The 27,030-nt window shown below is 38.3% G+C and overlaps 6 protein-coding genes across 8 annotated transcripts; 4 read left to right on the forward strand and 2 right to left on the reverse strand.

Annotated features, from left to right (window-relative positions):
• Window positions 1-45: 45 nt before the first annotated feature.
• LOC114517536 (UPF0573 protein C2orf70 homolog B-like) lies at window positions 46-835 on the forward strand. Its single transcript, XM_028537306.1, has one exon. It carries the CDS (start codon window positions 70-72, stop codon window positions 691-693), a length of 624 nt encoding a protein of 207 aa, XP_028393107.1. The 5' UTR covers window positions 46-69; the 3' UTR covers window positions 694-835.
• A 125-nt stretch (window positions 836-960) lies between these two features.
• On the forward strand, window positions 961-25,443 carry LOC114517535 (spermatogenesis-associated protein 21-like). 2 transcript variants are annotated; one of them, XM_028537305.1, is made up of 8 exons: window positions 961-1,283; window positions 7,988-8,090; window positions 9,105-9,248; window positions 9,589-9,660; window positions 9,862-9,982; window positions 10,066-10,384; window positions 24,646-24,864; window positions 25,143-25,443. In XM_028537305.1, the coding sequence occupies exons 3-8, from the start codon at window positions 9,236-9,238 to the stop codon at window positions 25,299-25,301; spliced, it is 903 nt and encodes a 300-aa protein (XP_028393106.1). In that variant the 5' UTR covers window positions 961-1,283; window positions 7,988-8,090; window positions 9,105-9,235; the 3' UTR covers window positions 25,302-25,443. The 2 variants fall into 2 exon arrangements, with proteins under 2 accessions (XP_028393106.1, XP_028393105.1); XM_028537304.1 differs by lacking the exons at window positions 961-1,283; window positions 7,988-8,090 and adding an exon at window positions 8,548-8,683.
• On the forward strand, window positions 2,834-4,632 carry LOC114517533 (ectonucleotide pyrophosphatase/phosphodiesterase family member 5-like). Its single transcript, XM_028537301.1, has 2 exons — window positions 2,834-3,704; window positions 3,933-4,632. Exons 1-2 carry the CDS (start codon window positions 2,985-2,987, stop codon window positions 4,584-4,586), a joined length of 1,374 nt encoding a protein of 457 aa, XP_028393102.1. The 5' UTR covers window positions 2,834-2,984; the 3' UTR covers window positions 4,587-4,632.
• On the reverse strand, window positions 4,889-7,995 carry LOC114517531 (serine/threonine-protein kinase receptor R3-like). Its single transcript, XM_028537298.1, has 5 exons — window positions 7,864-7,995; window positions 6,893-7,198; window positions 5,893-6,792; window positions 5,670-5,803; window positions 4,889-5,503 (listed from the first exon to the last, which is right to left on the reverse strand). Exons 1-5 carry the CDS (start codon window positions 7,973-7,975, stop codon window positions 5,327-5,329), a joined length of 1,629 nt encoding a protein of 542 aa, XP_028393099.1. The 5' UTR covers window positions 7,976-7,995; the 3' UTR covers window positions 4,889-5,326.
• Window positions 13,422-21,248, forward strand: LOC114517534 (5-hydroxytryptamine receptor 1A-like). 2 transcript variants are annotated; one of them, XM_028537302.1, is made up of 2 exons: window positions 13,422-13,615; window positions 18,558-21,248. In XM_028537302.1, the coding sequence occupies exon 2, from the start codon at window positions 19,350-19,352 to the stop codon at window positions 20,697-20,699; it is 1,350 nt and encodes a 449-aa protein (XP_028393103.1). In that variant the 5' UTR covers window positions 13,422-13,615; window positions 18,558-19,349; the 3' UTR covers window positions 20,700-21,248. The 2 variants fall into 2 exon arrangements, with proteins under 2 accessions (XP_028393103.1, XP_028393104.1); XM_028537303.1 differs by lacking the exon at window positions 13,422-13,615 and adding an exon at window positions 15,173-15,310.
• Window positions 25,444-25,476: 33 nt separating the features above from the next.
• Window positions 25,477-26,894, reverse strand: LOC114517540 (small integral membrane protein 15-like). The gene is made up of 3 exons (XM_028537310.1): window positions 26,625-26,894; window positions 26,412-26,510; window positions 25,477-26,016 (listed from the first exon to the last, which is right to left on the reverse strand). Exons 1-3 carry the CDS (start codon window positions 26,731-26,733, stop codon window positions 25,958-25,960), a joined length of 267 nt encoding a protein of 88 aa, XP_028393111.1. The 5' UTR covers window positions 26,734-26,894; the 3' UTR covers window positions 25,477-25,957.
• Window positions 26,895-27,030: the final 136 nt, after the last annotated feature.

Below are 27,030 nucleotides of genomic sequence, written 5' to 3' on the forward strand. Positions count from 1 at the left end.
ATTATAAACATATCGTTAAATTTCGACTTGAAAATTGAATTCTACTTCGAAAAAGAGGTGTAACGAAATATGGCGAATCATTTGCACGATAAATACACAACGACAAGTCGGGAAGCATATTCACATCCGAAGTCTGTCCCAGCATATCGATACTACATGCCTGAACGTCCACAAACCTTCGGTAAAACCTTTCAGCATGGCGAGGGAACGAAGAGATGGTTTCATGACTACCGTCGAACTCAAGTCGCCGAGAAAGTTATGAAAGAGAACTTAGAATCGGCCGGGATCGACGTCCGTCCGACTTGGCATAGCGACAAACCTGACAGAGTTTTAGGGGCTCGGTGTGCTGACAGGGAAGAACTCTTGAATCGGCCGGATTATAAAATGTTTAACAGATTGCCGGACAGAGAACGAGATTTAGCAGAGTTCGTTGAGAGAAAGGAAGAACATAGGAATGACTACAAGGATTTGACCGGAAGAACACATAAAGTCGATTTCTTTCATTATCCAACCGAAGCGAGCGAGCAGTTCGTGGAACGTGGAACACAATCCTCCTCAAAGATGACAGACTATCCCAATCCTCACAAGGGCGCCCTCGAATACACCTGGGAGACGCAGAGGGGACCTAAACATTACGAACTGTATCGAGGAGTCTCTGATTTTAACTATCATAAGAAAATACCAGAAATTTAGGGAGCTATATACCGTATACATATTTTATTACATCAGACAGTTCAGGTAATAGTTGATTTCTAACATAGCATTATAAGTCTTATAATGGGTGGGATGGTCATTTTGACTATTGGTACGACCACGTATTCTCTTCTGGAGAATAGCTAAATTAACTGTTTTTCTGAAGAATATAATTTGAGAATTGTTTTGTTCACTGGTCTGGTATGTTAAACTTTGTTGGGAGTTTCATTGCAAAGGTCTTGCCTGCCAACATAGAAATTCAGTCATATCAGTGCTACAAGTATTCCATATTGCCCGCTTTTATTCATTTGGTTGATTCACCTTACATTAGCACGATTCATTTCACTGTTCATTTCATAGTATCCATTTATTTCACTCTTACTTCATGTTATTTCATTTCCACTTACCACATCCGGGTACGTTTCCTCTTCAGTTTTCTGACCAATCAGAGCACGCGCTCATTCAAAAATGGTTTCCTCGCAAAAGTTTCTTCGTTCGTGGATTTTTGTGCAAAACAAAGTTGATTTTAAAAGGCTTTTAAAAGTTCAAAGTCCTTGTATAAACATCGTTTAAATGCCCCTTGGTCAAAGGTCAGTAAAGTTTAATTCGTGTTATTATTCATTACTAAATTCCAGGTGCGAAACTATTTAATAATTTACAACAAAAACAAAATCATTTTATAATATGAGTCAAATTTTTGATGGAAGAATCCGTTTATAAAGCTATGTTTGTCTGTCTATACGTGTAGAGAATTACCTTCGATAACAATGTTTTTCAAAACGTCTGCAAAGTAACTGAAGCTTTGCAGTCTGAATGAAAGACAACTGGTTTAAATAGTACTTTGAGGATATTTCGAATTAAAGATGAAGAATTTATCATACCTAAGCCCACAACTTACATTCCTTGCAGAAATTATCAAGTTGCATTCAATATGTATACTCTATGCTTAGAAATGTTCTAATATCTACCATACAAAGTAATACAATTCACTGAAGATTTTCAATTAGAGAAACTATATTCAACATAAAAATTAAATCAAAAAGGTTATTGAACTTAATTCTTTACAATTCAGAATATCATTACTTTATACAATTATAGTACATGTAATTGACTTTATAAGGTCTATTTAAGCATCAGTCCATAGCGAAGGTCTTTTATGTCATCTAAGATTGCAAATATCTATAAGATATGAGGGTGTGATGATTAGGATGAATGTTGATGAATATAATAAACACAGAAATATTACTATATAAGATATTTCAGTTCATAGCTGAGCTAGCACTGTAGCTCTATATAGTTTTCTGGGACAGTACCTTTCAGCGACTGGGGGTTTTATGCGTCCGCCCATGAAGTATGTATCATGCAACCGAGGTGTCAGGCAGGCAATTTTGATTTTGCTTATTTATTTACAAGTATTTTTTTCAAACCTTGGGCACACTCCTAGCTGTGTCACACATATGATATACAGACGAAGGCCTTAGCTTTTACAGTGGACTGATACAGATAGCCATCTTGTACCAAACAAAACTCATAAAAAAAAACGCTTTTTCAACTCACATTTCTCAGGAAAATGTCTTCTTTCCCTGTGTACTTCTTTCTTTTTTGGAAACTGCAATCTCCCTTCAGCGTCATCAGGCCCTTCTTTGAAGACTTTGCTTTCAAAGGCTTTGCTGTAGTGTTTCCTATTCGCCCTCGTCCAATTTTCAGATGATCTGCTCTCGACCTTACACCATGAATCGGTGTTCATTTTCAATCAATTCGTGCTGCTAACTAACACAAAGTCCACCACAAAATAATCTTCAATAAGCAGTTATAAGCTCAAAACGAGTATTCGAAATTTAATACTAATTTGCTACACTAAATATTTACAGTCGCAATTACCAAGGGAACGCTGGCATGGTGGTTGCTAGGTAACAATTCCCATACGTGAAATTGACAGGACTTGAATTTTTTTTCGCAATTTTTGAGGCAAAGTTTACACGCGCGATAAAAACTACCATTTATCTTGACATGAAAAAGATGTAAGAGAAATTACTGTAAAAGTAAATTTCCTGCCCTTTCTTGATGTGCGTGCACAGGAATTTCTTCAGATCGTCGGAAATCACCGTGCAGCATCGATAACTCTTCGGGATTGTCGGGACCAGAACGGAAGTATTGCGAACAAAGGAGCTGACTCAGCACTGCGAAGTGCCAACTCAGTGCGTAAAAGAACTCCTTCAGAGTTAAAAAAGTTAGAGACAAAGAAATGAATGAATATGGGACCTTTGTATTTAAACTAAAGACATCCAATAATGCAAACCAGGCTAGCAGTCCGGGTACGTAGCAGAACTATGCGTATTTTGCCGGTGATAGCGTGGTTTCTCCTTGCATTGGCAGTGTCAGGCGTGTTCAGTCACGAGGAACGGAAGCCGACTTTAATTTTGATTTCATTTGACGGATTTCGCTGGGATTATTTAAGAAAAGTGCCAACCCATACTCTCTCCTGGCTGGCAAAGTATGGGGTGAATTCATCAGTTGTGAATAACTTTGTGACAAGAACGTTTCCTAACCATTACAGCATCGTCACTGGACAATATGAGGAGAATCATGGAATCATCAACAACGTCATGTGGGATCCAGTGTACCATGAAAAATTCACTCCTTCAACTGTCGACCCAAAGTGGTTCAATGCCTCCGAACCAATTTGGATCACGAATCAGAAACAGGGGAACGGCCGATTAAGTGCGGTTATAAATTGGGTTGGTGGGGCTGTACCCATTCATGGCCGGAGGGCCAATTTCAGTCCGCCTTTTAATAGCAGCATTCCATTTAAAGCTCGTATGGATTTGGTATTGCAACAATTGGAGAGAAATCCCCCAGCAAATTTTGTGGCTGTTTACTTTGACGAGCCTGATGCGTCTGGACATAAGTATGGACCAAATTCGAAACAGGTTGCGAAGGCAATTCAAAATCTTGACAATGTCACTGGTTATTTGGTTGAAGAGCTGAAGAAACGGCATTTACTTAATCAGGTCAGTGTACTCATCAGTTATGGAAGCACCTAGTTTCGTGAAATGGCAGGCATTTCTGATGTGGGACTGATTCATATTACGATGATGGTGCCCAATTGCTTAATTTGCTAATGGTCCCTGGGACACAGACACACCCAGTTTTACGGTCCAACGTTCTATTCATGAGTGTTGAACAATTAAACCTTTCTCTTTTTAACTTAAGCTGAGTAATTTGTTATATAATTTTAGGTGAACATAATATTAACAAGTGATCATGGAATGGCAGATGTCAACTCTAGTAAATTCGTATTTCTTGATGACTACATCTCAAATGATACATACACCCTAGTTGACAGTGCTGTGAATAGCTTTATTATTCCACACGAAGGAGAGAAGCAAAACATCTACAAAAACCTAAGCAAAGCACCTCATATTACTACCTTCTATAAAGAAGACATTCCTAAATATTGGCATTATGCAAACAACAGAAGAGTGACACAGATATTTGTGACAAGCGAGTTGGGATACAGAATTGCAAGAAACGTAAAAGATGTAGACAATGACCTTGGCAATCATGGTTATAATAATTCGATCAAAGAAATGCATCCTTTCTTTATCGCTTATGGACCAGTTTTCAAACAAGGATATCAATCAGAACCTTTCAGTATTGTGCATATATATTCATTAATGTGTTATATTTTGGGTGTAACTCCTGCACCAAATGATGGGAATTTAAAAGCAGTGTCACAAATGCTACGATCCAAGTCAAATCCTAGTAAATATGCGCTGTTCATCTCTATGATGGTGGTCGCAGGCCTATTGGTAATAATGATGGTATATGGCGTGTGTGTTCGCAAAAGGAGTCCTCGTCATTTTCGCAGCATTCCGTATGAGGAGGCATAGCAAGCCCAATATTTAACAATAATCCATAAGTACTGATTGTAAATTAGGCCTATTGTTTATAATGTAAATTATTCATACGTTATCATTCCTGAGTTATTCAGTGACCAGTTAGTATTGGTTAGTGGTGCACGAATATAGCTGATAACTGATATTCCAGGGCCATTATCATGCTGATATTGATCCAATACACCAATAGAGATATCTGCACAGCACTAGTATAGACAGTAAATCTTGAATAGTTTATTGTATGTGTTATCTATATAGGTAATAACATTACAATAGTAAAAACATCTTATATATAATTGGATTTACCATATTTCTCAACTTTTTTAAGCCTCTATGAACATCTGAATGCAATGAATGTTGACATTCAGATTTTGTCCATGGTGCAATAAAAATACTTTATTTACGTACATGGTGCATATCTACTATCAAATTTGAGTCTATCTAATATCAAATTTGAATTTAAGGTTGCCTTTCTTGGTAGTGAAAAGTGTGCAAATTTCTGCAGTTTATTTTAAAGAGATACTAAGTCTGATCTATGCTGATATACACAAATCAACTCTTGCTTGAGATTTGATACTTTTGCTAAATGTATATGCACCACAGGAGAAAGGAAAACTTAAGGTATACATTTCACATTTTCACTTCCCTGTACAATATATACAGCCACTTCCGTATGAAGAAATGTAAAAAAGAAAAGTTCCACCATATAACTACTACATTTCATCTATCACCAACTAAACTTGTGGCTTTAACAAATCCATAATTTCCTGTTCCACCACAAACACAACTCTTGGCACCCTACAGTCTGTCAGCAACTTTGTTAGTTTCTTGTCAATTCTTAACGAGGTTAGACGAGCGGCAGCGTTCTGACTCCAGCATTCTTTGATGATCGCCATCATTCCTTGAAGAAGCTATATAAGAGAAGTGTGAATTTCACTAAAGGAGAATTGGGTCTGCTGATTTTTCTCTACTAGAAGCATGCAATGGCAAAGTAATCTTTATATAGTGTGAATGATAGAATTATATTGCATGTTTATCATTAATAATTTTGGTTTTGTGCAACATTGCAGTACACACCTTGTTGTTGCTCCATTCATTAGGGAATGCTGGTCTCTTCTTTTGCACACAAACAACCTCTTTCATGACTTCAAAACTTGGATCATGAGGCACCATATCATAGAATGGTGGCTGGTACTCTTTAGCCTTCATATCTGCAGAGAAAAACCACAAAGTATTCTATCAACCTGGTCATTTTTAGGCATGGGGTGAACAAATAAGCTTTCAACAACAGTTGACTAACCCTCGGAGACAGTCCTCAGACAAAGCTCCCACAGGACTAAGCCAAACGCATACACATCGACCCGCTTGTAAGAATCAAACCAGCCAGTGTTCATTGTTTCATCAAGCACTTCTGGGGCCATATATCTCTTGGTTCCAACACGATTGTTCTTCGTATCAATATCAACCTGGTTCATTTCTTTCTTATGAATGACAGCAAGCCCCAGATCTGCAATGGCGCATGTGTAGTCTTGCTTGACTAAAATATTTTTCGATTTTATGTCACGATGTGCTATAGCGGGTTTTGCTTTCATGCCAAAGATCTCAGTATGGAGATGCGTGATTCCAGCAACTGCAGACTTTGCGAGAGAAAGCATTATCTCTGCATCGACTGTGTTATTGTTCAAGAAATCATACAATGATCCGTTGGGATGGTACTGCGTTATTAGCCACATTCGTGTCGTTGAATCTTTGGTGGCAACATCAGATGCAATAAAACTCAACACATTATCGTGGTTGATCATGACAGTCTGGTAGATTTGGGTTTCACGTACCCACGACTGTTCATCGACAGAGGAAAACATTTTTACGGCAATGTAACCACCATGCCATTTACCCTTCCAGACCTCTCCATAACGACCCTTTCCGATGATCTCAAGTAGCTCAACTTGCCGAGCAACAGACCGCTGTACAAGCAGGGGAAGACCTGATCCACTGCCTGACGAGGGGTCAACGCACCCACCCCATGAACTCCCTCCACTACTTTCCCCTGGTGACATTATCATACTTTCTTTTTTTCCTCTCTGTCCCATGAAGTACGGGCGTGCAATGTACAGCAATCCGAGTAGTAAAATCAATGCGAAGATTGGACCAAATATTGAAAAAATAAGTTCGATTGTTTCTGATGACTCCTTTACACTGGCTGAAGTGATAAACAAGAGAAAAATTAATAACATAAAGTGAAAAAGATTGGAATTATTGAATTAGGATATTGTGAAGAGGTTTTTTTATTGTATACGTACATTCTGTTGAAAAGTAAGGCTCAATCATATGAGGATGATTGCATTTGTCCTCATAGCAACACTTTAAAATAATCTCTAAGCTTCCAGTTTTTTTTTCTACCAATTTATATCCACACGTTCCTTTCAGATCTTCTATGCAACCATAAATCTCTCTGGGTCGAGGTGAAGCGTAAAACGACGCTGAACAGCCGATTGCCGAGGTGCAATTGTGGACATTGAGGGATTGGCATTTTATGCTGTTACAATTACAGATAACTGTCTTATTTCCCACATTTTTCCTCCGATTTGGAAAAGGGAAGGTGGAACCTATAATGACCAAACAGAAAATAAAAATATAGTTTGATTGGTTGCTTGCAAAGATTGATTTACAGCCTAAAATATAGGCAAATTGGGTCAAGCATGAGTAACTACTTTCAATGTCTATTCTACTACATGGAAAGCATTTCTGCCTTCTTGCAAACATTTTAAATGAGTAATCTTCCGTATTCTATAAAACAAAATCTGTCAACAACAAAGTAAAATTTTCTGGATATGTGCCATACAACGGTGCAACTTATAAACATAATACCTCTCAAACAGATCAAAGGTTTTGTATTTTTGGACAAAAATCGAGCGAAACGGATGCGGGTAATTTGAGATGTATTCGTTTCATAAATAACCCTATATTTTGTAAAAATACTGTACGTTTAGGTTCAAACCACTGCCGAATTTTTTTGAAGCTTCGCACTTCCTACCACTACATGCAATCGCGTTGTGAAATTTGTTTGTTTTTGTCAGCTCTCGATGAAATATGCCCTTCAAAAGCCCAATTCGATATTTCGAAGTAGGCTTTTTAAACGTAAACGATGTCTTTCCTCTAAAAAATATTTTCGTGTCTAACAAACTACGAGCATTATAGAACCACACAAACAAAAGGCCTATTATGTTGCCATTAATATAAGTCACGAAATGACACGGAATGATTGTCTTACCTGCCTCAGTTTCAACTAGAAGAAGAAAGAATAACAATATCGTAGCTCTCAAAGCCATAGTTTGTGTTTTATACAAGTTTTTAATCGACAGCGCCGTCTTATCGTTGTTCATCTAAATTTTCAGACCGCCAGTCGCCATCTTCACACAAATTCCGCATGAAGAGGAGACACCATGTCTGTATGGAGACACGAACGGATTCGCCAGAAGTAGACGCCAGTCAAATTAGGTAACTATGGTAACGAGATTTTTTTCATAGATCATCGGGAAATCTGATTTTTATGCATCTTCGATGAAAATTTAGACTTTGATAGAGCCGACTTTCGAGTACAAAACTGATTTGAGCTGGTCATCATGAGCTGATCAACCTTGAGCTGGTCATCTAATTCCACCAATGAATGTGTTTTCAATTTACAAATTAAGACGGCTAATTACCCAATTATCGTCAAATCACCACATGACGTCACCGACAATGGGAAGTTCTAACGTTCTAATTGAGGCGATGGGTTGAAATCGTTCGCATCGGGGTTGTAAACGTTTATGAAACTAGAATGAGTCGTAACAACTACCCCAATCACCCGTATCGTCGCAATGCGATTTCGATCACCTCAGAGGAAATTAGTAGGGGTGTTCCAGAGCAGGACGCAAGAAAGAAAAACAGCAGTGGTAACACCCTCGTGCCTGGCGAGAAATTGCGTCTCATGAGCGTCACAGAGGACACCACAGATCCGACTCTAAGGAAAATCTTATCAAAATATTCTTGCGATGAAGAACCTGCAAGCGGGGGGATAGTTTCTAGACTTACCCAAGCTCAAATTAATGGTATTGGTGAAGCACTTGTTAGCCAAATTAATACATGAATAGCCGCTAGGAATAGTGCAGTTTAGTTATGGTTGCACTAAAAAAGCCGGCTTATCCAACCATCTTTGTTTTAACGCTAATCGGTCTGATATAGCTAACTCTAAATTAACCTCAAGTGGTTAAACTAACCAGAATTGTTGATTTTCATGTGGTCATTTGAAAATCCAGACTTGGTAGTCGGATTAAGTTAGTTCTTCACTGCATGTGTTGAGTTTTTGTTTTGGTTGCAAATATATGCATGCAACTTCGTATCAATGGCTCGCTCCTGTGCAGCATAGTCGTGGAGACATTTTAGACTGACCACTGCTCACATCACTAGCTGATTCTACAATACTTAATAAAACGCACCAATCACGCAGCAAATTTATTTGCTTTTTTGCAGCCTTCAAGGAAGTGTTCGATTTGTTTGACAGCAATGGAGGAGGAACGATTGATGCTGAGGAACTCGATCTTGCCCTCAGATCTGTGGGAATATGTCTTAGCGAAGATGACATTATTGGCGTTCTGGAAAGCATGGACAAGGATGGTAAGAGATAAGAGTTTTCCTCTGTAAGAACTCCACAACTTTTCCGATTTTCCACACCGCAAGAGTCATCGCTGGGATATAACTCGGAAAGAGTAGTTTGGAACTGAAAGGATAATCGACTTGATATCCAAGTTCATTCCATTCGAGAGCTATCGCGTTGTTGACTAAAAGAGAATTGCTTGCCTTACCTCCTATTGCACCCGAATATACCAAAATCAGTGACCATCATTCATTTTAACAACATGAGATAGCTCGACTTAGATACTTGCCTAGCTCTCCCCCCCTCCTCCCCTTGCAACTGACCATCACCCCTGACTTCTGCACTTTCTGCTGCCCCAAGGTAACGGTGAAATCGACTTTGGCGAATTCCTTAACTTGATGACGAACACAGAAAAATTCCTGGAAACATTTGGTGAGTGTTCTACGCTTTCTTTGGGGCTGGCTCTCATAGCAACAGTTGAATGTTGAGTGAGGCTGGCGACTTGCGTATCAGACTGAAGTGTTGAAGTATGCAACTCAAATGAAGGTTTTCCGTTCGCCTCGAAGCGGAAAAAACATGCACCATAAGCTAGGCTGAACTATTAAAACTCGGCTATTCCTGTCTGTTAATTAGAAGACTCAAGTGGCAGTGGTTGCTTAGAAACGGAAAATCGTCACCGTGAGATAATGCTGTTCGAGGCCCTCACTCAGTTTATGAAAAATTCGGCGTTGCATTCCATGGAAGAGATAGTCGGGTAAGACGCCGCCATCTCTGTGCTCTCTCTCAAAGGTTAGACATACATAATCTAATCTCTGTGTGTGTGTGTTTTTTTTCCAGTTATTTCCACAGTAAATATAAGCGTTCCCAGGCCCCTCACGTGGTCGGCCATTACGCGGCAGGTGCCCGACTTATTGGCCTGACCGAAAAACAACTTCAAAAGCACATGGAGAGAATTCGTGCCTCGAACGCGAACTCTACCTCACCGTACGCGCAGCCGCTGTACAACCTGAAGCCGAGTTTGGCGGCGCGAAAGCGGATTGGCAAATCACCGCTGTCCAATTGCCTGCAGGGCAATAATGGAAAGATTCGATTGAAGTTCAAAATTGACGACATCAAGAAGAAGTCCCTGGAAACTAAGACTGCGAATGAGATATCCGTGAGTTTTTATAGTTTTCTCCTATTTTTTGTGCACTTTTGATTCGTTGACGTGACCTAATATATCTTCCAATATGTAAATCAACGAGGAGGAATTTTGTTTCAGACAATCAATCAGCAAGTTTGTTTACATTTTCAGTAACCCAATCCAAATTTTTATGAAAAGTACAATATATACCATTTTACATGAAGTATTAAAAATTTAGGCATTTTGATTGGCTTTGCCTGAAAAATGTAAACAAATAGTACCGATTAGTTTAAAACGAAATACCATCAGTTGTTTGCGAAGTCATTATCGCGCTGCCAAAAATCAGGAGTTACACGCTAGTCTCAACTCCAATCTCTGCGCGCATGGCTAATGCGAGAAAAAAATTCCGAAATAGATCAGCACTGATTCATACACTTGTGTATCTGAAACGCTATGACAGAAAATGGTCAGAAATTGGGGAAACAACCCGACCATTTCCTCTGCGAGATACCGAATCGATTAATGCTATTGTACCTGGGCATTCAGATCTTGGACTTAGAAAATATGCCTGTTGTTATGAAATATCTTCAGCTTGTTTATCAAATTTTATAAGCATTCAATGGGGGATGTCAGGAAACACCTCCCTGCACCCTTGTTGGTCTTTATTCACGTCGCCCACGAACTATATCCAAATCAACGTCGATGATGCGTTTTTCACGAAAAAAGCGGGGGCAATATTGTCGTTTTCACCTATGTTGTTGTTGAGGTGGCAAAATACGTGGGTTGCGTGGAATTCCTTGGCCGATTTGCGCCCGGGTTTTTTCCTCTTCGGTTATTGAATAGAATTTTAATTCGAGCATTCATCTACAGCCATGTAAACATCTAAAATTGCTGGGTAGGAAGTGTCAAGCTAGAACCGAGAGTCCGAGACCAACCAATTGTTGCTTGTGAAATCTGGATACCCCAACAGTTTCCTTGCTCAAATCTTTTCAGTAAAGGTGCCTTGATAATTAAACAGTAAACTAGAAGGCTAATAAAAAACTATTTGGTGTACAAATTTCAAGAGCTTAGCTCTAAAAAGGAAAGACAATGATCACTATGTAATAATCGGCTGCTCGCAGTTGTTTTTCTACTTTTAAAATTTTTGTCATCATTTCTGCTTCTGAACTGACTTCCCAAGTGGATATAGATTTTTTAGTATACAGACACAGCTGTACATCCTGTTGGCTCATTGAATCAGCTCATAACTCAGAAAAAAACATTTTGTCTTTGGCGAAATGTTTATCGTAGTTAGGTTTACTTGTGGATCCACCTCTAAACGAGTTTTGGCTTGGCTCAAAAATGAGTATATATAATTCCCTATTTTTGTGATGTTATTGTCAGTAGCTATAAATATTCACTGTTTTTCTCATTTGCCAAACACACATGGATTAATTGAGCAAGCACAATTATCGCAAGACTGACTGAATACGTGTAACTTTGTGCTCACACATAAATTGAGTTTGTATACTACATTAATATGTATGCCATAAATCCATAAATCATAGTGTTACAGCCTTGACGTCGCCTAAAACTTAAGTACATGTTTTTTTACGACCAAGTGTTTTGCCTACGTTGTTATGTTAACGTGAATGAGTATTTTCATTATGTTGTATGAGTTTATTTTTAAATCAATTTTTCAAACGAAGCATCACTTTGCCGAAAGCCGTTAGATTCTTATCGCATGCATTCATTTTCGTTAGACAAATGACTTTTCCTTTCTTGACCTTTTCACAAAGCCAAGGCGGCGTTTATATACAATGATAACGTTTATGTGTATGGCACATCGCTGGGAGACAAATTGATTTGAGCAGCATGCTGTGACTATGTATGAGTGTGCACGCAGAGACAGGAATCGATTCCGAATTCCAGACACAAATTGAACTATGGGAGAAGGTATAGGTCCCGTTATTGTGCGTTATCGTAAAGAAGATGACGTCAAAGATGTTACGAAGTGAAATTTGATGCCCATGTGGTAAAAACTATGAAGAACTGGTAGAACTGAGATGTAAGGTGAAAGAAAGAGATTTATTGCAGTGAATGTTTGGGATTCTTGGTTGAGATTATTTGGGCAAATAATTAAGGAGCGTTGGTCAGAGAGATATTATGGAGTGAAGAGATCAGATGATGATCTGAGGTGGTAGACATTGCAAAGAAGATAAGGGAAGCAAGGTTGAGATGATATGGACACTTGACAAGAAGAGATGAAGGAGAGATGGTCAGAGATATTATGAAACGAAGAGATCAGAAGAAGATGTGAGGTGGTAGACATTGCAGAAAAGATGAGGGAGGCAAGGGATGATATGGACATGTAATAAGAAGAGATGAAGGAGAGCTGGTCGGGAATATTCTGGAGTGTGAGGTGTTTGCATGACATTGTAAAGAAGACTAGTGTTTGTTAAATACGTCCATGCACTAAGATGAAATGAAGAGCTGCAAGATAGCTGATGAATGAAGGTTCTGAAAAAATGAAGCTGGTGGGTGGTCAATTGCAGAGAGCATGTGGGTAGCAAGGTTGAGGTATCAGAGACACGTAATAAGAAAACCAGAAAGAAGAGGTTGCAGGAAGAGATCAAGGGTGGCAGACATTGTAAAAAAGTTCTGGGAGGAAAGAAGAAGATGCTGTAAAGACGTATTATAGAATGAAGCAGACAAATGCTTGTGTGAGATATTACGCAATGATGAGATGAGAAGATGTGGAGTGAGTGAGAGAGAGCACAGGAAGAGGAGCAGCCGATCAGGAACGTATTATGAAGATACCGTTCCTACGGTTGCAATTTCAGGCTTGAGCAGGAAGTGTCCATCTTAATTTGATGGGAAATGAAAAAAAAATCCAAAAACATCATGACTGCACATTGACGTACTTCCAGCAAGCCGTTATCAAGTTGATTGTAGGCCTGATAGAACTGTTTGAAGCGCTTGGAATCCTGAGTCATCTGCCGAGGAATCATGTGTAATCGTAATCTTTAATAAAATATATAAAATGTAGTGATGCGAGACGATCTATTCTTGTGCATTTCCGCCGCACTTGGCAGGAGTTTATAAGTTTTGTTATTCGCATGTATTAAAGAGCTTGCCACAATTCTTATCGTTGTAAACCGTTGTAAAAGGTCTGAATGACAGTGGGTGATACAGCGAGCCTTACATAAAGTCAAGAAGTTTGGTTAGACGACAGCTCACGTGCACTTACCGAAAGTTGAGCGATTGAGAGGGAAGAACACGAAGGTAAGATTGAATATATTCACGTATATCTTTATGCCAAGCACTCAATAGCTTTTTATATCAGATTTGTTAGGTGTTTTTGATTCAATCAGTGAATGTCATTTCAACACGTCAACTATTATTTTCTATGGCAGATATAACAATTTGCTTTGATTGCGCTTTTGAAAGCGTTGTACATGCAGCACTTGGCAATGTCTATCAAAACTTATTTTGTTTACAACTGTGTGCGACTAGTCCTATTGTATTGTTGCAATTGCTGCAATTTAGCGCTAAGAAGCATGGGCTGCACGGTGAATGTTTTCCAAAGTTTTGAGTTGAATAGCGTGTGTCCACAGTAAATCGTTAAACAGTGTGTTTTCCAACAGTTTTGACGGAAGAATAACGCAAAACAACCTCTTTTATTTATGTGTACCATTGAATGACTTTAGTTTATGCTAAAGACGGAAATACTAGCTCATGCAGATGAAGAAATTCCATAATACTCTCTCTTATAACTTACAATACTTACAACTATACCAATTCACTATACTTCCTATAACTATACTCTTTCATATAAGGTATGTATATTCCAATTAGGATTGAGAATTTTTGGGGTTTATTAAGGTCGATTAGTCAGAAAGTGTCTTTGATTATAGAAATGAATACTGCATTAAAGAGCCTCTTTATATCTAATTTGTTTCAATTTGGCGACATGAATAAAAATTTGAATAAAAAAGTAGGAAGGGCTGATGAAAGAATTTGCTTTATCATCGTTAAGTTCGACGCATACCCACTTCACTTGTTGGACTGACAATATGCAAAACTTCACAGAATCCGTTAAAATAACATTTTAATATAAAAGGTAAAAAGCCTAAAATGACATTTCGAAAACGGAACTGCATGAAATGTAATTTAAAATAAAGCAGACTTTTTGTTTCGCGGCTTTAATTGCTGCTGTCGTCTAGAAAAATCTATAATTGCTTCAGCCATCCGCCATGACATTCGCAGAATTCTTTTGCACGGGGAGAGATGATTTGATTTGATTTACAGTGCCATCGTAAAATTGGAAATAAAAAACAAAGTCTATGATATACGTATATCTTTCTAAATAATATATAGCTCAGAGCATTCGTAACTAGTCGCTCGTTCTCATCTACCAAAAGGCGAAAATCACACATGGAATCGTACCATAGATTATATTATCAAAAATCTTTCCTTGTAAATTTTGGACTCTCGACGGACCGCAAAATAATAAAAAAACCACGAAATATCTGTTAAATATAAATTTTTTCCTCGTTAAAATGTTTGCCAACGTGTATGTGTGCACGCTTTTATGCATGTGGCCTTTGTGGGCACTTTAAATTTACAAATAAAAAGCCGATTTCTTTAAAAAGCAAGCTTTTTAAAAACATCTTATAAGCGAGCAAATTGCGTTTGACTGGTCCATATACATAATACATTATATATAATTATATAGACGCATGCAAGTTGTCGCAGCAGGCAGAGACGTTATGTCGTGTATAGGAGGCTATTTAGAAACAGTTTAAGTTGCCTTTATCGACTTCTTATAAGAAGTGTATATAGTAGACCTATATAATGATGTTTGTTATCGTCCTTGAAAGAGTGTCTTCAAAAAGTTGTTGACAAAACGATACGGAAAGCATATATATAGCGCAGGTTTTTTCAACAATCACAATGTTGCTAAATACGTATTCACAGGTTAGTCACAATCACCTATATCCAGCTTTAGTCATTTTCGTTCTATACCAAAATTATATAGTTTATATTCCTTAAATTATATTATATGATTTCATGTGTATATATAGCTTTGTATAATTCTTTGAATTCATTCAGTCTGCAGCGGTTATCCCTTGGGGCTTGGTTATTTTTAGGAAATTACTGTGTGCTTGAGAAGATTGTGAACAAGAATATCCGCATAGTTCAGCGATAATTTTTTTATCAAGAAACCACGCATGCATGCACGCAACATTAATTATAACAATATACAGCGTTGTTTTACGAAAACCACAACATTCTTGCTTACGAATTAAGAAGACTTATTCAAGTAATATTCATTCTTGTTTAAGAACAATGTTTTATGAATGCATGCATGAAATCACCACAAATCCGTTTTTGGGTTCATGCATGCAAATTGGGGTAAAATCTTCATTCTCACATATGTTGGCATGTTGTGGCTGCCCGCGTGCAGCTAAATAGGTTTCATGTATATATAGTTTACAATTTCTCATGTATTTTCTGACTAAGAACATATTTTCTTTAAAGGAAAGAAAATTAAAAGATTCTCGTCAATTTATAAAGCTGCATGTTAAATATATGAGTATATTTATTTTTCATGCATATATATATATGTTCAGTCTTATTTTGCAGTATATATACCAGTAATATCTTTCAAGTTCTGTAGGTGCGCATTATATGGCCTACATGCATGGACATGCATTATATAGACTTTTTTTTTACTTTTAGGCATTTAGCACTGACGCAAATGCAAAAATTTCCTGCGGCTACAAAACTAAGGCTTTTTCGGCTCGGCAATTTTCATATTGTGTTATCAGAGAATTATCTTCCTGATATTTGCAAGAGGAAAAAGGAGATTAGAAAGTTCAATATAGCTATATATAATTGTCAGGTATATAGTCAGTGTGAAACATAGATTTGTAACCTTTCATGTGCACTCTCCGACCTGATCAAAATCTATATAATTCAATGTAGAATCCCATGCATGTAGTTTTCATTTAACGGCGAACACAATTTTTTAAAATGTTTTCATGATTTGGAATCGATCAGACTTTTAATTTTTGCGTAAGATATATATATATATATATATATAAATGCACCTGCATCAGTGTATATATATGCATAATGACGGTGGAGCATGCATGCATCCTTGAGGTAAAATTTGTTGAAAATTTTCACGCATAAAGCTGATTTTACCATTGCTGAACAGATCGTATATATCATCGTAAAAAATTATGTCATCATGCATTATTGTGAATAACATTTTGATCAGTGACAGTCAACTAAATAACGATTTTTATTCACACTGGCCATGCCTGTCAATTATTTTCGCAGGGGTCGTATATTTATATAAAAACTTGACGCATAAGTGACCGTGTTATTCCCATTGACTATAATTCTAGGGAATATACAAGGCATAAATGACAGTTTGATTCAACGTTTTTGCTATCACACAACTGACAGAAGAAATGATTTATCATGCAGCACTCGCATGCATTTTCCGCTGATGATGATGCAATATAGATTATAGTCCGAAGCGCGTTGAATCAAAGCCAAGACCCAAGTCAAAACCATAAAGTTTAACATTTCGACATCTCGTTTGTTTTAAATTTTAAATTACATTTTTAAGACATACATGAGTATACGTATTGACCCAACAACTATATATACATTTAGACATGTGTTATAATGTTATTCAGATTGAAGTTTACTTGATGTGTTTCCTTTCAAGAATTTACGATAATTTATATGCATGCATGTTATGCATGTCTTATAGATTAGCTACAGATTTATATAAATCAATCATTACTTTACCAACAATGGGAGAATTATAGGTTTATTTTTTATTCAAACAAATTTATTATCCTTATTTTTCCTAATTTACGTGTGCATTATTTATCTTTCTCGCCGGTACAGCTTATATTTTATCATCAATGCATTGACGTTGCCTCAGTATTACAACATAAACGCATTATCTTTGCCGTCGGTAATCTGTAAAAGCTAGCTTCGAGCCATCTTATAGGTTTAAAATTGAAGAGGCGTTGTTTTAGGCACAATGCATGTTTGCACGCTTTTTGTTAATATTATATTTTCTGTTTCTTATCATGCATCAGTTTTCGATAAAAACGAAATCGCTATCATTCCCGTTGGTTTTTTTTTGTTTAGAGTCAATTTCTGCACGCTGTTTCGGATTCGGAAGGGGACGACTCACAATATTATATATAGTTATATTTATTTTTTTCAAAAATGACAGACTGACTTACTGCATAAAGCATGCATGTATATATGCACTTATAATAAGTGAAAGCAAATCAACACGATATATACAAAGCAAGATGTTTGCTCGCCAATATATATAATACATTTCACCATGACTAACTAGATATTAACGACGATTTCCGCAAGCCAAATTCCGCGTATCTGGAATTTCTGAAGCAATGGATTTTGTTGTCAAAGAGACCCAAAGATCAACCACGTCATCGTGCACGACTAATGATGGACGAATAACCATTTTGAAGTCCAAAAAATGCAAAAGAGCTAGCCTACATTCTATTTGCACACGAGCGTCGTTTTCAAACGTTTTCATAATCGTTTTATCTTGTTTACCGCTTTGACGCCTTGTCCACACGATCCAAGGGGAAATATGTTCAATATGTTAAATTAGCTTCAACTTCTATTGTAAGTTGACGGTGTTTGAAACCGTTTTGGCCTGAAAACGAATGTGAAAACGCTCGAAAACGTTACCGTGTGTGCATGCACATAGCCCTAACAAATGCAAATTTTATTCACCGTGCAACTCGATTTTCCCATCCATAAAGATGGCAATGTGTAATTTTTTCATGCATAACTACAGTCACTTGAATTCATGTGTATATAGGCTTTATTCATGCATATATATACCATGCATGCACCTAGCTCTATAGCAGTTCTAGATAAGTGGATCGCGCAAGGCTAGGAGTTTATTGGTAAACTGCTAAGTTTCTTAAAGTGCATGTTTTCACTATAACTGCGGCACCCACGTGTTCGTATTGCTAAGAGCCGACTTATACCAAGAGTATGTGGTCGATATAGAAATACTATAAAACTGTGCTACCATATAATTCAATTAACATCTCGTCTGTGCAGTATATTATGCAACACTGAAGCATGAGGCTTCATCACGCATGTCTTTTCACCAGCAATATTTTTATTAGTATATCTTTTCATTTAGCGTTTCTTTCATCTGAATTAAAATAATCGCCATAAAAAGACTCAGCAACATTTTGTTATCGGAAAGTTAGGCGGCGTGTGAAAATTGAACGTACTTCATTGGCGCCAATTCTTGGTGATCGCTAATTCGCTGGGCACTCAGAAGAACAAAGATTGTTCCATTCGTTAACAAAATCGTTTTGTTTGGAAGGTAACCAGAAAAATCCAAAAATCAAAGAGAATTTGAAAGAAGTGCATTTAAGAAAGTGAATCCTTACAGGAAGGAATTGCTTTGAGAGTGGATGTTATCTTTGATCGTTTGTTGGTACAGAAAGCAATCACAAGCTCCTATGAAGTCCCGACCCATCTCTTGAGAAACATATACAAAACAGTTGTGGTCTGCTCTTTGAAAGACAACAAGTCGGAGTAAAATACACCATTTCAAAAAAAAAAGTTGGGCTAAATTGGATTGGCTGGTGTCGTTTAATTGCATCGGAGTTTTTGGGATATGAGTTTCCCATCTCGTTCCCCATGAGTCTATATGTGATCGCTGAATGAGGTATCATCACTCATTTGCATCGTAAGTGCCAGAGACTGCAAGCTGTGGCGATATTGGCGCCCCCTTAAATAAGAATCGTAAGAGGAATATATATTTGTGGACACGCAACTGGCTTGAAGTGCTGACTCGGTGCGCGGTGAGTTTGACTGATCTTATCTTGCGAGTAACTCGGCGTATATACACATTAACGTCTCACCTGCCGATGTGATCGCTATATATTCTACACCCCGTCGTTAATCTCGTCCAAACCTCACAATGAACACAGGGGATATAGTACTAGTGGTCACCCTATTAATCCTATCAGTTATAGCTGTCATTGGAAATATATTGGTAATTTTAGCAGTGTACACGAACCGTCGACTCCAGACTCCTGCGAACTATCTCATTGTCAACCTGGCTATCAGTGATTTCGTTCAAGGCGCCCTGACCTATCCGCTTCGTTGCTCGGAGGTGCTGAACACCGGCGACCATAGCTTGGTTCGATGCGATGTGGTTATCTCACTCACCATACTCTTCCACAGCGCGTCGAATTTGAACCTTTCGCTGATCGCGTTGGATCGCTTCTTCGCAGTCGGCCGACCGTTCGCGTACGCAAACATGAAAAAGCGCCACCATCAAATCGCAATAGCGATATCCTGGATAACATGTATCATTCTGGCCGCCTGTCCTTTGGTCGGCTGGCGTCGGGAAATAAAACCAGAGAACGCGGGCGCTGTGTGCAGGTACAATGCAATACTAACGGAGAACTATATCATCTTGTACGTGTTTGTTGTGGATGTTTCGCCTCTGGTGATAATATTGATTACGTACGGCTATATATTTCACACGACACGGAGGCAAATTCGCCAAATACGTGCGCAAGAGATAGCCGTGAAGCACTCGGCGGTCAATAAAGCTTTTGACTTTCGCAGAGAAAGCGATGCTACATGGGAGGTATCACGGAGCGGAGTAGAAGCTCTCGAGCATTGCCCGGATCGCAACCACTCGGTTGCCAATGATAGCCCGAGCCAGGCAGAGAAATGCAGCTCTGCGGATACACATGATAACAATAACGGCGATGGAAACGAGGCCAAGGAATCAATCAGTGCTCAAGAGTTGAACAATCAACGTGTCTCCTTGAGTGCGATACAAGCCGATCACCTTGATTCAACCAACCCCGAAATGGATGGAACAAACACTGCCTCAACGAAAACGATTGAGAACAGCCAAACTACAGACGATAGCAGCGAAGTGCAGCCACATAAAACTAAGAGAAGAAAAGTACCTTTGAGTACGGTACGAACTCGAAAAGCTACCAGAATAGTGTTGGCAATCATAGGGTTCTTCATAGTGCTTTGTTTACCAATAACTATCATCGATATCATAGAACTAAGCAAGTCGCGTGTTGAAATTCCGCCAGCTGTTTTCACTGTCGCTTTGTGCATGGTTTGTGCGAATACGTGCGTGAATATGTTTGTCTATGGCGGGTACAATGCGGACTATAGAAAGGCGTATTGGAGGGTACTGCGTAGGGCAAAGACTGCATTCTTGAACATATTCACTCGCACCAAGAATACGATTTGTGCGACGAATTCGCAAGCTACGAACCATCAGGAAACCAGCTAACAAAGACGGTGAAGTCGCTGTATGAAAAATATTGTCAGAAAAACTCGACAAACATCGCAAAATTTGGCAATAACTCATGCGATGGCGGCGGATATATATATAGACATATATATACACTCGTGACATTGGTCACAAACGATATCAACTGTAACAAGTAACCATGCACTTCACTTGCGTGTTTGAAGACAATCGTGCCTGCCGCACCACATATTCCTCCTGGCTGAACACCGAACTTATCGTTTCCCGTAAGTAGCGGTTGAGTAGAAGATTGCTCGGTTGTATGAAAACAAAACTGTGGCATTCTTCTCATTGCTATTGCAGTCAGTGACGTTAAGTGTGTGTTTTAAAAAGGCCTCTTTATAAAGTCTTTGTACAAGATGCGTCGTATGATGAGAAATAACGCCCTCGTTATTAGCAATGGCACAGCGGTACAAAAATCTTACTGCATGGTCTGTCAAATGGATTGGTGAAGTAAGCTTGTAATTAATTCGCGTATAAATTGTGTATATTATGCCGCATATGTATAAAGATAAAAATATTCGTATTATATTGGAACTCATTTAGTTCCGGAACTGTTATAATGTGTCATATATTGGTCCCATCGGATATGAGAAAGCCGAGACGTTTTTCACACAGGAATGATGGTTTGTTTAGCCCTGTTCCCATACATCGTAATTATTTATCTATTTTAAATCAGGCTGTCGGCACACGCCCGTGCCTGAGCGCCGATTCAAGAGGGTCCAGCATGCCAGACTGGGTCGCCGGTTAAACTCGCTTTCTCTTCAGTCAAAATTTAAAAAGCAACACACAGATATTTCACCGGCTGTTTCATTGTGAAAAGCACTCCTCCATGCAAATTCATGCGAAATTTTGGCACACGAGTTATCCTAATGCATGCCAAGGTAGATTGCCTGCCTCTTGACGTTGCGTTATTTTTAAAGCTTGGTCCCTCCTGATGCATCCTTCGAGCTTTTTTTCCATATACTAATGACAGCCATATATAGTCCTTCATTTCGGAAAAAAAAGCGAAACCAATTATAGACCCTTTACTCTTTGCGTCACTCGGTCCATCCCAAATTGAACCTCTGAAAAAAAATACTCTTTTTTACTCGAAGACAACTGTTTACATGTTCCAAGCACAGACATTGAAAAATTCTGATTTGCACAGGTTTGTAAGGCATGGATTAATAAGTTTCAACAGGCTGTCCACAAAATCACATACACGAGAGGGAGATCGAATCGTGTGAACTGTTCGGTGTGCAATTTTCCCATAGAAACTCTTTAAAATGGGCGAATGTTTTCAGCTGCAACATCATGTCTATATATGGATTGCATTGTGTGCTGCAGATATTCGATGATTTGGAATTTGAATATGATTGGGATTGTTCCAAAACAGGATGCCTCATTGAGCGTTTAGCCGCAGAACTTATTGAAACAGAGACGTAGTTTGTGTTTAGATAAGTGGGCTGATGCGGTGACGATATGCATTATGACCAAAAGTGGAAAACTACTTGATAATCTCAAGCGTCAGTTCCGACGACATTTGTAATTGTGAACTCCATCGCATCCGCTCGAAGGCTGCCATTAATCTTTAATATCTTTTGCTTTATGAATTACCGAAGTCGCCTTCCCTTCTCAGTTTCAATTTTAACAACAAAAAAAGAAGTCACGAAATGGGCTTATTTTGAACATCTCTCGGACATAATCGTTACATTTTCGTGTAGTAACTACATAAATCTGCAGTTTGCCATCCAGCTAATATATTTGGCCCATCGCTGAGCCAAATTTAACACAGTCAAAAGAAAAGGTGAAACCTATATAGAGTTCCCATCCGGCAAGCAAAATAAGAACACGTAGGAATGATTTTATGGAGGTGATGGATTGGAACGCAGAGTTGGAGCTGGCTGTGAGCAGTTCGAGGTGCTAGGTTTCACTATCGGGTTGGTTAACTACTCTGTTTCAATATCTGTTCGAGATTTTTGAGCGTATGCAAACCGTATCTCGTTGAATGCTTTCACTTCACCTTAATTCAAAGTGGTATTTACCGGCGATTACTATATAATAATTCTTTAACTGCACGACAAACACAATTATCATAAGCAATCATATGTTATTATATCAGCATCAAAGTGTAAAAACACAAAAGCGAACTTGTCAGAGTGTTGGACGTCAAGCCACCGCTACATGCGATACTTATGATAAAGCACGCCCTCTTTCCCCAATCAGTCAAACAGTGGGCCAGGCCTGCTATTGATTTAAACAAAAGAGAAAGCGAATTGCCGTGTCAACCATGTGTGTTTGTGTATATATAAGGGAGTTAGTTTATCGCGATATCCGGCGTCGTAAAAATTCTAGCCCACGTAATGAGGTCTTTGCGCGCAAACAATCTTTTTCAAACCTTCAACATTACAACCTGGAGTTCTCGATTTCGCAACAATTGCATCACGCCAACGATTTCACAACAAACAAACAATCAAACAAACAAGCGTAGCGTGTCCCGCGTGCAATATCAATGAAAGGTCGTAAAAAACAGTTATAACGGGTTTTCGTGTGCTTCTTGATTTCGTAACATCCGCAGCGCGGTCAATTGGGCCCAGTTAGGTCCTGAATTTTAGGATACTTTTTAATCGTATCACGCATGCAATCTTATCCTACAATCTTATGTTGAAAATATCATCTTTAGTAATCATTGTACAAGTAATTTTCATTTTACGACTTGTACTTAAACTAAATACGCACATTTAGAATGGGGAGAGTACTGTTTTGTGTTTGCTATAAACAATTTCGCAACCTGACGATTTCGAAACGGACTATGCAACCGTTGCAGTCGTATTGCCCGGCGAAGATCTCCTCTTTGCATTGTTTCCACTGAGATAGAGTACACACAAGAGGTGATAATTTTAGACAATTACACGTGCTTCAAGAACCGACACGAGTGATCACTTTCATTTGACTTTCGGTTTAAAAATATTCTTCAATCAATCATCAACTATATGGGCCTATATTTTTTATTCATATTATTTTGAAATAGAAGCTCGTTTATCCAGTTAGCCGAAGTGTATGTTATCCTGCGGTTTTCTCACACAAAGAAAATGAAATGTATCTTTAGGATGTCATGATAGCCTATCATCTCGTTTAATAGAAAAACACTTCACAGTTAAACTTTATGTCATCTCCTCCGAGTCTTCTGAGGTTGAGCAAGGGGCTGCTTGCCCGGCATACGCATGGAGGTTAACTCAAAAATCTTGATTTTGGTTCGTTCACTTTCACACTGAAATTGGCGTATAGTTCGCTTTGAAACTTCACTTTCATACAACAGAAGAATCAGTTCTACATTCACCTTCCTAAAATAGACACTTCGAGATGTCTTGACCCCACACAACGGCCTCACTTCTCGTCAAGAGTCTTGGCTCAGGAGTTCAAGAAGTTCTCCTGTTTATTTTAGGCAGTTGAAAACTATTGTCCTCGTTGAATTTACGAAACTGCCTATATCTTGGGCATATCCCCATTTCTATTTTCCAATTTTCCCCTGCAGAAATGTGTGTGTAATGAATGCGGTGACTAATGTCCTATATTATTAGATACCAAACAGTCGCTCGCGTATATAATATTGCTTGCAATTGACTATATGTGGACATTAGATATTGCGCCTGTTTGGTCGTGAATCGCTTTCTACAGGCTACAGCAAGCCAATGCCAATGCAGCTGTTTATACGTGTGTTAAACGAGCGCAAACAATTAGCCACGTATAGCAGGATTATTATACGTATCACAAAGAAAAATTGGTTGTTATGTTATTGAGTTGGCGTATAAACACAAGATAACATTTCATTTTTCAAAAAAAGTCCGCGAAGATTTTTAGCAGGCGGCTCTCTCTCTCGCCCATGCACTGATCTCTCGGAACGTGAAGGCGGTGAAGTGTTATATTAAATAGACTTGATTTCTAGGGTGTGAAAAGTGCGGCGGAGTTGAGCGAACCACTGATCATTGACACCGTGATGAAGAAGCCTCGACAACCGAATATTAAACGAAATGGTTGGGTCAGCCAAAAAGCACAACCTTTATCAGTACATTTACCAACGGTGCCTTTGAAACCAAAGAAACGTGGAATCGGAGGGAAAAAAGCACTATTAACCTTTGATGATCTGCCAGCTATTAGAAAAAAGGTGTGAAAAAATATTTCAAACTTAGCGGAATATCAGAAAAAACCCAGCGTTACCATATTTTACCCTTTCCTCGCGATGCACCCAGATGCGTCCTACCTTAGTATGGCCTCTGTTGAACATCAGCAGATTCTACTGATTAGTGGAAGAGTGCTGTCAGTTATTGAGTTCATACAACTATCCGTCAGTGTCTCGTGAACCTAATGGAAGTAGCGTCATTCTCATAGCCCCATAAACCTTACATCGTTCACTCCATTAAGAATTGAAATTTTGCTGTTTAGGTCGAGAAAGCCAGAGTGTCTTATTACAAGCAAGTGTACTTAAAGAAAAAAGCCGAAGCTCAACAGCATTGGGAATCGTTAGGCACGGAACTTATAACATCGCCCGTTTGTAAGGAAAGATTTCGTAAGGTTTTTCAGGCCTATACTGCATTTCCTTGACATCACAACCACAACGCAACAAAAGCACAGCGCTAAAAAAAACAGACGAAGCGTTTTCGCATGCTGGTACCTCATAAAGTGCAGTTATAGCTGAGAAACAAATCAGAATTTCAGTGTTTGAAAACTTCATCAAAACCCACACTTCTTTATTCATGAAAAATTCCATTTATTTGTTCAATAAAAACTACCTATTTAACTGATTACATAGTCAGCCTCAATTTGAATTGTTAAGGTCTGTTCACTTTTGACGTATGAAATATAGTCGGCTAGTGGTGAAGCCATCGTACTTTGGCTTCAGTGGATTCGCTGCTGATATACATTAAAAGACAACAGACTGTAAAACATCCATCAGAAGTGAATTGGATGAACACATCCAGTTTGATTTTGTTATCACTGAAAATAATATCCTACAATGCCACCAGCTACATGTGACTGACTTGCCAGGTATTTTAAACAAAACCCCTCATTATACTTTTGGAATACAGTTTTCATTTGGGTGGAGGAAGCTTAGGAGGATGTAAGTACTACAATTTTTATACTATTTTCTTAGGATTAAATAAAGTTTACTAAATTATCTCACAACAGATTATTGTTCAATGAATACACTTTCAGTCTCAGTACAACTTTCAGCCAATTAAAAAATTTCTAAAATGTCTTCATTCAGGTTTTGCTTTCTTCTTCCTCCTGGTTTTAGCAATGTTGGCACTTTTTATACCTAGGAAGGACAGGAAGCAATGGTATCAAGTCACATTTGAGGATTTTTTTAAGTCGATAAAGTAGAAGTGCACTTTTGATCTTTACATAACATATGCTAATTTTTTGTATATGATATTCTTTCACAGTTTCTGATGATAAAAGTATGCCTCAAATGGTATTTGGGTTGGAGAACTAACAAAGAGTCTACAAAATTAGGCTTGTAGTTTTTGGGTAAATCATAATTTTGGCAACCAAGAAGCAGAATTGAGAATAGGAGTAACTATCCATCAGATAAGGTCGTCTCTCTGAAGTACCTCAAAGCGACCACAAAGCGCTTCGACATTTTGACGAGAGTTAAGACGTCAAAAGGTTAGTATACCTATCCCTTTGTGTTATTATCTCGATAAATTTTACCTTTTCGTTTATTTTCTCGCTTTTCCTGCTCCATCATCTGAATAAGTCTCCACGAGAGGTAACCACAGAGCAACATGAATGGTGAGAGAATTAAAAATACTATATTTCCATACAAAAACAAATGCACACATTAATTTTTTGTACTTTTTAATTGTAACTGAGGCTAATCGCACACTCGGAAAAGGCTGAAAACTATATTTTCGTATGACTTACCATACGTTACAAATTCCACCGGGTTTTTACCCACGTAAATCACAAGTTTTCGAAGATAAATGTCGAATGTTGAATTTGAAGTATGATTTGCACTCATGTTGTCCGCCATTTTGTATTTTTCCTATTAATCATGTTTACCACTGACTCATTACTATCAAGGGCGCTGATCAAAAGCCGGGTCAAAGATGTACAAATGAGGATAATTGGGGGTTTTTAGTACTGTCATTTTATGGCATTTTTCTCGGAAATTTTATAGTACATTACTTGGCAGTCACTACAGTGGCCTTAGTTTAGTTTTGAGGTGCCAATCATGGTTTTCAAGATTACCATTGTAACCTGGTATTTGCATATCCTGTAACATCCCCCCATTTCATTGACAATTACTTTTAATCTAACATTTGTTTTA

This window comes from Dendronephthya gigantea, unplaced genomic scaffold (assembly GCF_004324835.1).
Source record: "Dendronephthya gigantea isolate DGI-Jeju-01 unplaced genomic scaffold, DenGig_1.0 000009F, whole genome shotgun sequence".
Taxonomy (NCBI): domain Eukaryota; kingdom Metazoa; phylum Cnidaria; class Anthozoa; order Malacalcyonacea; family Nephtheidae; genus Dendronephthya; species Dendronephthya gigantea.